The sequence below is a fragment of the Siniperca chuatsi genome, linkage group LG9, assembly GCF_020085105.1.
Source record: "Siniperca chuatsi isolate FFG_IHB_CAS linkage group LG9, ASM2008510v1, whole genome shotgun sequence".
NCBI classification, from domain to species: domain Eukaryota; kingdom Metazoa; phylum Chordata; class Actinopteri; order Centrarchiformes; family Sinipercidae; genus Siniperca; species Siniperca chuatsi.
This window is the reverse complement of record NC_058050.1, coordinates 12,000,229-12,011,004: the sequence shown is the minus strand read 5'-3', so window position 1 is coordinate 12,011,004 and position 10,776 is coordinate 12,000,229. Positions and strand designations below refer to the sequence as shown.

At 41.9% G+C, this 10,776-nt stretch overlaps 1 protein-coding gene across 1 annotated transcript in view; it reads left to right on the top strand.

Annotated features, from left to right (window-relative positions):
• The first annotated feature begins 811 nt into the window (after positions 1-811).
• The window catches only part of ephb6 (eph receptor B6), a 35,718-nt gene continuing 25,753 nt past the window's right edge, over positions 812-10,776 (top strand). The window contains exons 1-2 of the mRNA XM_044208884.1: positions 812-918; positions 9,084-9,148. Coding sequence (XP_044064819.1) covers positions 813-918; positions 9,084-9,148 — 171 coding nt within the window. The 5' untranslated portion in view covers position 812. The remainder of the gene's footprint in view (positions 919-9,083; positions 9,149-10,776) is intronic.

Below are 10,776 nucleotides of genomic sequence, written 5' to 3'. Positions count from 1 at the left end.
CCATGTGTTTGCGTGTGTGAGTGCGTGTCTAGATACTGTCTGGATGAGCAATCCTGTGAGGCGAGGACTGTCTCTGAGAGAGAGAGTGGTTAGAGAAGAGGAAGAGGGAGGGAGGAGAGGTGGTGTTAGGAAGAGGGAGCACGAAGCCACAAGAAGGATGGAGAGCATCCAAAAATGTGTCTAAATTATACCCATTTTCCATAAAAGGTAGAACTGAGAACGATCAAGGGAAGAAAAAAAAGGAAGAAGAAGTTGGGCACTCTCACATGCCACAGCTTGAAAAATGCAAGTTAGCACAGTGTCCAGACATGTGAGGGATGCCACAGTTTGAGGCACAGTCTGCCAGGCGGCCTTGCAGAAATTTGTGCGAGGCATCAGAGGAGAGCTGTAAGTGACGGCATTAAACATGTCTAGACAGTTGTTTTAGAGACCAGGCAAACTTGTTTATTAATTTTTTCCACCTCCTTCTCCCTCTGTCATTCTCTCTTGTTGACTCTCCCTTGTCTTTTTTTCTCTCAAATAAAAAAAGCTCTCTTCCACTCTCCTCCTCTCACTCTTTCTGATCTCTTTCTCTCCCCCGTCTCTGTGACAACAGTGTTTTGTTTACTTCCTCGGTTGGCAGTGTACTTATTGTATGTGCCGCTCTGTAAATATTTTTCTCCTTCCCTCATCCATTCATCCATCCACCCCCCCATCCCCTCTCTCTCTCTCCCTCTCTCAGATAAAGGGAGCAAACAGACTCCACCCCCTCTCTCACCCCCCTCTCCCTCTCTCTTGCTCTTTTACACACACCTACTTTATCTCCCTCTTTCATGCTCTCTCCCTCCCTCTCTCTCTGTCAGTGTCATTCTGTAGTGGAGATGTGGAGTGTCTTTCTGTCTCTCTGTCTGTTTTTCCAGCCTAATTCAGCTGAGGAAGGTAGGAACAAAAACTTTTACTTAAATTTATTCACATTAAATCTATGATTGCATGCGTGTGTTGGTATGGGTATAGCAGGATGGAGAGTTTGCACATTGCGCTCTTATCATGTGCTCAGAATGAGTCCAGAAGTGAAGGACGGACACTTGGTATGCTTCAGTATTAGCTCTCTAAGAATGTGGATCTCTGGGAATGCTGGACACTTTGACAATGTGTGAAACTGTGTCACATAAGGCCGCAGCACCTCGAGAAAGTCTATATCATTCTCAATTTCTGGGGCTCCACCTCCAGCTTGGGACCCCCTGAATAATTACCATCTTTTCTCCTGCTCACACAGCCCTGTGTGCGTAGTTTTGTGTGCTCTGTATTGTGTCTGAGTGCATGTGTGTATGCATGCAGATACTTGTTTGTTCCACTGTGGCAGCACATCACATAGGACTTTGTTGGCATGGAAGTGCCAGGTGCATGCCGTGGCCTATCAAGCGCTCACAAACAAAAGAATATGGAAATAAGGCAAGAGACAAATGAATAATAAGTTGCATAACCCATTTCTCTTTGCCTATGTATTTGGTGACCAACCCCCGTGTCACTCATGATCTCACTTACTGTTATCATTGCCCCTTGTCTCCACAGTCTCCTCAATGAATGTGTCTCCCCTGCTCTGCTCTTAACTCTAACACTTTCTCTATATAAATGGATATATTAGATGTCTTAAAAAGTGAGTGAGCGAGTCGGTAATAGAGAGAGAGACTGTCTGGAAAGGCTGATGCTTAAATGAGACTCAATCTATGAAGTGTTCTGTCAGATCAGAGTGGGCTGACTTGAGAAACCTGACAATAATTTGATGACTCAAACTGTGTCTGTGTGTGTGTGTGTGTGTGTGTGTGTGTGTGTGTGTGTGTGCGTGCGCATCTATACATATGTGTGTGTATTCTTATAGGTGCATGCATGCTTTAGCATCTGCCTATAGATAGCTCCTGCTCCTACATCCTGTCCCCAACACTTGAGAGGGTTTCAGCAGTCAGCACGCAATTACTTTCAAAGTATCTGGCTGTTCGTTGGAAAGAGCTGCACCTGTTCACGCTCATCTCCCATTGGCTTTAGTTTACTGCGAGGTGTGTGTCAGTAATAGTCTATAACAGAGGTAACTTATATGTCAGCCTCATGCCACATTATTTGAGCTGCGTTTGTAACAGATGGCCTGGACTAAGATGAGACAGAATGACAGAGAGGGAGAGAGGCTGCACAGTGTTACTGGCCTACTGACTCTGTTTGTGTAATTGATATAGAGCTCTTCGTAATACAGTATTAACCCAATAGCACAGACGTCCACATAAATCCACATAAATTGAAACATCTAGTTATGTCACGAAGGGAGGATTTGGCGTCGGACTCAGCTTTTATCACAGTAGATGACGTGTCTGTCTGGACTGACTGGCTAACTCGTATGTTTACTCTCTGGCCTTCTATTGTTTATTGTCTGTCTACTGCTTTTGAAGTATATCTGTGTATCCACCACTAACAACCCCTATTCTTGTCTGTTTTCACACCACAAACCATAAAGGAGTGTGATTTTTAGCCTTCATTTCTTGCATTTAAGGGTGTAAAAGCTAGTTTACCGCCTTTGCATGCAGACAAACTACAGAGCGTGTGAGTGACAGGGCATTCGATGTATCACTCTCAAGTGTTGATGCGTTCGCCCACATACATTGTTGATGTGAGGTACTGATGTGAAGCCACATGGCTGGCCTCTAAATTGTTGGATATGTGTCGAGGATTGCGTGTTCACATTGGATTAACACACCACACTGAAGGGGAGGCCTGTGCAGGAGGCACACCTGATGCCCCTCCAGCTCTTCCTTTCATGGATGAGTGGAGCTGCAGTGATGCTCACTGAGCTATGCATATCCAGAAATTAACCTTGTATCATTAGTGAAACTTATGTTATACCCTGAAAAGGGTATCTAATCTGATTCTGACTAAAAGGCAACAGGCCGCACAAACTGTAGACTAAAATGTTTACCAGTAACAAAACTGATTAAAATGTGAATAAAAAAATCCAACCAAGTGAAATTGTTGCAAGCGATTTTGCAAGTGTTATCCGCAGTGGTGGAAAGTAACTAAAGAGTTACTTTCCACTACTACTTTTGGAGTTTGAATGCAGGACTTATTGTTTACACTTATCACTCAGTATTCTAACATTGTAGTACTGGAACTTAAAATTAATGAAAGAATCTGAATACTTCTTCCCCCCCAAAGAAAAAAACACCAGGCTGTATAAACTTTGATCCATGTTGACATTCTCACTTTAAGGTCATCTGGGCCATCTGGGTATTAATTAGGCCGATTACTATCCTTATCCTGGGTGTAATAAGCTGCCTTTTCAGGACATTATAAATTAGAGAAAGTGCGATAAGAAAATAAATGGCATGCTTGTCACAGTGGGAGTGCAGCAGGACGGATGCCACGAACAGCCCTGAAAAGCTTCCTGTTCTCGTCCCTCCTGCCTGCATGTGCACCGAGCTGCAGAAAGGGAGAAATCACATGCTGGCGGGAAGTAGAGGACGCAGCATCCCCATCATTGACACTACAACACTTAACTGTGACCAGCGTTATTTTTAGCAGTGTTTTTGCATGTAATTCTAAAAAGCAACATAATTTTCTGTGGCTGTTGAGAGCTCTCTAATGACATTATGCCGTTTTTCCTCAAATGAATCACATATCTGCCATTTGTGATATGAGAGGGTGAAGCCCTCAGGCGGCTGCGAGCCAAGACTCTCTGCTTTGAGTCAGTCTGTGTCGTTGCAGATAGAGTCACAGATAATACGCCTGTGCAGACAGACAGTGAGTTGGAGCCAAAATGTAACTGAAAGATGAATGTGTGGTATGGACTGCTGTGACACAGTGGAATGTAGTTTGCAGTTTTCAATTTCACATTAAAGCTGCACTTGGCAGTTTGCGTGTTGGAGTCGACTGAACTGGGTGAGAGCAAAGTTTGATTGTTGAAGGCTTCACTGTTTAGAAATTACACAATGAGATTACAGTAAACTGATCTCTTCTTAGATTTACATTCCTTTTACTGAGTGGCTGTTGAGGGTGGAGATGGTGATGAAAATATGTTTGTAGCAGGTTCTGTCTTCGATGGTAAGTCTAGATTTCTTTTAATGGAGAACTCAGTGCTAGAAGCAACTTTTGTATTTCACTCTTAGGTTTTGATCCTAAATTTTCACCAAGCATACATTACTTTCCTCCAGTGAACAATGGAGTAGGGGGAGGGACAAACTTCTCTGCTGTTGCACCATTGAGGAGTATTTTTCCACAAGATTTTTTCTAACAGCTTTTACTGGGTCTCGTTAAATTCTGTCATGACTGCTTCTTTCATGACAAACCCAAGCCTTTCTAGGCCTAAAATACACAACCAATATGTGTTTGAAATCATATGTCCTCTGATCAAAGAAAAGGAGAGTGAAATATAAGAATACCTGAACAGATGATTATGTAAAAGGTTTAATCAAGAAATACTCATATTTGTGCACATAACCCCCCATAAAACCACAAATGGTTGTTTTTAAATTTCTGTTTTTGTACGGATTAAACAAACAATATATAGCGCGTTAATTTGTGAGTTTTAGAGGTGCTGGTAGGCAGATTTTGTTACGATTGGACAGAGCCTCGGAACGACGAGGTCGGAAAACACATTATACGAATCAGTCCTTTTTTAGCATAACCCGGCACTAACTCTTGGCAAGAAAGTGAATAAATGCATTTCCCAAAATGTTGAACTATTCCTTTAAGATGTAGTTACCCAGAACCATCCCAGATACCAGATGGTAACTTGGCCAGCCTTATTTTTGCAAACGTCTTGTAATCAAGTTAGTTTACGTGAAAGGCCCTCCTACCTGTGCCTGTTGCTGCCTGTTCGGCGACTCATCACAGGCGTTGCTCTGTCATCTAACCTGGTTTAAGTGCTGTTTGTTGCAGCTGCACTTTCATTCAGCTTAACCGCCAGAGAATTTTTGATAACTCCCTTTAACATGTGCATGCTTATTTCTGGAATCACGTTAATCCCCAGTCCTTCCTCACTCTGCCGCCCTCCTCCTCCTGCTGCCTCTCTGTCTTGGCGTATCACTCACTCGCTGTGGTTGTTTGTAATGATGGTTTGGTGTAGGCCTTGTCCTTGACTGACTGTCTGTGGGTGGGAGCATCTGGAGCATATAAAGAATGGGTGGAGATGGGTGGATGAGTGGACAAAAGACAAAACACAACCTGACCACGGTTGAGAACGCTTGCAGGCACTGTGGGAATTTTTGAAAATGTGTGTGTACATGTTTGTGTTCCTGAAACTTGCTGTTACCAGTGAGCTCAGTGACTCTGTGTACTCTTTGCAGGTGCATTTACTTTGGTGTTAAGGCATATTACACACTCACACGCTCACACCCCTCTAGCCCGCGTTAATATTAACACCGAAATTCTTTGCACAGTGTCAGGGGGGCTCCATTGCCTGGAAAATGTGCGGTAAAGTAGCATACATCAATCGTCAAAGAGGCGTGACATGAACAGCAGCGCTACACTTAATGCTGGAGAGTGTCGGTGCATGCATGGCCACACAGAGGCAAGTTGTACACAGGCACAGTGTTGGGCAAAGAGGAATGGATGGAGAGAGTGAAGAGAGGGTCACTAAGCTGAAGAGAGCACTCCAGTGGAAGAGGGGACCGTCATGAACTAATGCAGGTCACCTCTGTACAACAGAAAAGAGCATTTACGCCTACGACACAGACAGAAAGAGGGGGAAAGAGTGAAAGAAGCACATTCATATGCACAAACACAATCCTATCCTCCTCTTCTCATTCCTGTTTCATAATCCTGCTTTTTTCTTTTGTATTGTCTCTATTTTTTTCTCTTTGAGTGTCAAAGCGCTTCCCAAACAAACAGCAGATCTGGCATCAATAATGGAGCAGAGCGTATCTCCTTATTTAACGCACAGAGATGCCTATCCTGCTGTCACTTTTTAGATGAATAATACACAAATGCAGAGATGGGGGAGATGAAAGGGACAAGGGACAGGATGGAGGTAGAAAAGAGGGAAAGGTATCGAGTAGAGTGAGTGAAAGACCAAAGTGAAGGAAGAAGACGTGAGAGACAGCGTGCATTAACACAGCACTCACGTCCAGATTGCAGACTCAGCACTTCTCCAAACTGTCAGGGACAAACTTTGAGTGTCTCTGCTCTGAGATGGACCAATAACAGAGATGCTGTGGTTGTCTGAGAGTTAAATAAAGGGGCTTTTACTGCCAAGTGGACCTGCCAGCAAGTGCCCCTCTCTTTTGTTCAACTTTGTCTCACACACACACAAGATCCAGTCATGATGCCTCAGCTCAAGCTAATCCTTGAAAGGTGTGTGTAACAGGGCACTCAACGCTTATCTTAGGATGTCGTGGTGAATTATTCAACATGCTAATGTCACACAATGAGACATGCGTGAAGCTCTTTGAACACTCCTCCATGTAATCCTCATGTACAGGTTTGTCATGGAAAGAGCAGATGCGACGTGAGGACCTGTGGTCCCCAAGGCCCTACGACAAGAAGCTAAATAGTAGAGGCATAAATATTAATGTCAAAATAGTTGACTATACATTATTTATGCATGACTATGCCCTGAAGCTGAGGGTTAATTGAATTTGGAATGACACATTTGCAGCATTTGTGTGTGTGTGTGCGTTCTTATCTGATATAAATAGGATGGTGCTTAATGAGGTCAGAATACATATGAGTGCGGGCGTTTCATGCATGACATGTTTATACATATAATGATCAGTTATTACGTTAAAAAATGCAGGATGATTCTTGACAAGAGACACGGTGCTCGGAAAACAAATCAATAGGCTGTTTCCACACACACTGACAGGTGTTTCTCTTAGTTTGCCCACCCCATTTATATCAATGAGGGAGAGCAAAATAACAGAAACACCTCTGTGTATGATGCAATACAAACTACATCCTCCAAAATGATCATAAAGTTGAATCAACAAAAACTGAACATTATAACCCTCATGACGGTAGGATTTATCGCAGGACTGTTGTATTAGACTGCTTTAGTTTTAGCTAGGTGTTCCTAATAAACTGGTGTGACTGAGTGGATATCCTGCTACAGATGTATCATCAAACAAAGCAGGAAAGGTGTGTCACTAATGGAAATCATCATTATTCTGAAAGGCTTTAGACATCCTGGCTTGGTGAACTTAGTCTTCTCTCTGTGGCTAATTTTTTTATCTTGATCGGTTCTGTGATTCCAGTCGCCAAGCTGTCCAGACATACGCTGCGCTAAAAACTATTTATTCTGATGCCTGTGGTTGCATATAATCCTTAACTGTCGCAGTCCATTTGTATTCTTTTCTTGATACAATTCACATCACTCCAAATCCTGGAGGACTTCCATGGAAAATGTGTGAATTTAGTAAGATTGACATAAAGACAAGCTAGTGGGTGAAGACAGATAGACAGACTGGGGGGGGGTTGTAAAAGAAGAAAAAAAGAGGAGAGAAATGAAGGATTTGAGGACAGATTTGCAGGGTCTCCATCTGTGAGTATAATCCCAAAAAAATCTGTTTGCAGCACACTCAGAGAACAGAGGCGTGGGGGGCGAACTTGTCATAAGCCACAAATGATATCATATTCTTATTATTTGATTTATTAAGAAGAGGACAGGCAGAGGTATGCAGTGTGTGTGGACAAGCCTGTACACCTGAGAAATAAAAACTGAGCTATCTCAGTGGGTTACTGATGTTTTGGCGAGACAGGGTACCTTTTCAAATCCCATCCTGTGTGTGTGATGATTATGTAGATAATATATTTCTTTGTCTGGTTGTCAGAGAGAGAAAAAAGAGAGCCTCCTTTTCTCTGGTGAACGATTGTGTGACATGAAATGGAAACGAAAGCATAAAAATTGTATGACAACAATGAGAAGAATTATTTATTTGTAAACAGAGGCGGATGGCTGCTGCCTCCCACAATGCTGTGTCTATGTGTGTTTACAGCCCTTTAGGTGATTAGTGTTGTGCTTGATGAAATCAGGCACTGTGTGTTTTTCTCCTTTAACTCCATCTGTGCAAGCATCCAAACCTAAAGTCTGATGTTTTATCCACCTCTGTGTGCACGACAAACTTTGGCCTGTGTTCAATCGGCGGCTCCTCAACAGAAACGAGCGCAGACTGTGCCAGACTGAAGGAACGGCAGCCACCATGGTTTTAGAATACTAATGGAAAATTCAAGGGCTTCAGTTCTGTGTGGGAAGCTGCCATGTGTCAGCACGCAGCACTCAGCATTGAAGTCACTTTGTGTGTGTGTTTTCTGTGTGTGTGATTTCTTTGCCAGCTTGCTTTTTAAAGCACTTAAACCTAAAAGCAAATTATGGGAAAATACACTCCAACATAAAAAAAAACATACGCTATTCTCACATTTTCACTCTAGATCATTAGAAATGAGCAAATGTCTGTTAAAACCTGAAACCAAAAGGGAAACCAACACCGAACATTGATGAAGGTTCCCTTTGGGACAAACAAAGAAGCATCAGCTTGCTAAGTTTCAACAAAATGTGACAGTAACTGTTGTGGCCTTTTAAAGTTGGAAAATTTGACCTTTAATCATGGTGCTCCATCAGGTCAATCAGTTTAATTTTTTAAACACCAGAACTTTGTGCCAAAATGCATCATCACTCAGAATCAGTTATTAGGTTTGACAGATGCACACAGCTGGAGCCCTGATTTTATTGCACATGGGGGAGAAAATCCAAGAGAAATGTGGACAAAACCTGGACCTGCTCCACCGACAGTAGAGTGGCTTCTAGCTACTCGTGGTATTTAACAAAAGGATGAAAGACTGATTGTAAAAGCTCCTCCTTCGCAAAGTTCATCTCAACTTCAGCATCACTGGAGCAGATCCATTATTTTAGCTCTTGATGGCATCACAGAATCACACATTCTGTGATTCAGGCCTTGAGAGAATATCTCATGATTACAAATTCTGTTTTACAGTCCCGTTTTTTTTTAGCACTCACTATTCAAGTTCAAACACTTGTGCAGCAATCAATAGCATTAAACTGAAAGCAGCACATGTTGTTTGTCTGTTTGCTCATACCTTGTCTTTGTCTCTGCTTCCTTACCTGTCAGTGATGCTGCTGGACACAACAGAGTCTACCTCAGAGCTGGGCTGGACCACCTATCCAGACACAGGGGTAAGAAGGGTACTCACTGTCAAGGTGCTTTCCAGCTGTTGGAGCATTAAAGCGGTCATGTTGGGAGGCCAATCAAATGCATTGCACACGTTACACATGGTTATGTTTTAAGTGTAAGGTTATAATCACATTGTTTGTTGGGCTTTATGGTGTAACTCTAATGAGAGATTTAACACAAGACACATATTTTTATAGAAACAATCCTGTTAGGTAACTGATGGCAAGGTACGCATTAAGTTACTAATGGTTGTCTTAGGTATAGGGCTGCAACAAAAGTTTTTTTCATTATTGATTAATCTCTCTTATTTTCTTGATCAATCGTTTGGTCTATAAGACGTCAGAAAATAGTGAGAAATGCTGATCACCATTTCCTGGAGCTGTATTCAGATTGCTTTTTCTGTCTGACCAACAGCCGCAAACCCAAAGATGTTCAGTTTACTATAATGTAAGACAAGGAACCATCAAATGTTTGACATGTTTGCTTGAAAAATTAAATGATTTATTGATAATCAAAATAATTGCCAATTACTAAAGCGACATTAAAAGGGTTTTGATGAAGTTTCGGTAGAGATTTAGTAAGATTAAAAAGGATTATGTTTGTGTATTAAGTTAGTCATGATTAAAGGTCCTGTATGTAATTATTATGACATTATTAATTACATGTACTGTTTATTCAGAAAAAAGGCATACGGAATAAGAACAATCGTTTGCACTTTCACACATCAAAATCAAGCATGAGCAGCCCTGTCATATCTGTTTTGCTGGCTGGTGCATTTTCCAAGGCTGCATTGATTGCAATGATTCAAATAAACAGCAGGCTTCCACAAAACCTTCTCTGCTATTTTTGCCGTGGACACCTCATTGCTGCAGATAATTACAGTATGCAGAAAGTTACAGATCTCAGCTTGAAGATTATGAATAAGGTTATAAATGTTTATGTAGTTATGGTTTATTATCTTGCAGACTGTCTGGCATCTGACATTGATTTGTGGAGCTTTTGGCAGGTGGCACACAGCCTGAGAATGAGCAAGGTCTCACCTTGAGGGCTAAAATGCTTTTTTATATTGGTCTGTGTGTCTTCATCTGTGATGAGATTACAGTGATTGAACCATAGCTCTCCCATTCTTGAGCTGCTTTTTATTTAAGGTTGTCGCATTGTCTTGAGCTGTGTAAATATGTGTGTGTGTCGAGGGGGAGGGGGGGTTATATGTGTGAGTGCATGTGTGTACTTGTGTGACTGTGCTAGGATCAACTACAGGGTCAGTTAAACAACAGTTAAATTCATTCATCTGTGAGTGATTGTGGCTCAGTTCTAATATGGCTCATAATTACACACATTGTCTTCATTGTCAACATCTTTGATAATCAGTCAAACTACACGTGAGAAACATAGTACTTGTTACTGTCTGTGGAGGAAATTCCTATTCCAATTATTTTACCAGTGCAGAAAGATATTATTCTTTTGACTCTATCCACACATGGACAGTATGTGCAAAACATCTGATATATAAATTTAGAGTATCACACAGTGCAAGAAATAAAATTAGCTTAACGCTACAGTTATACATGCTAGTTTTGGCAAACAAGTGAGGTGACAATTACGACCAGCTACCACCACGTGTTGGCAG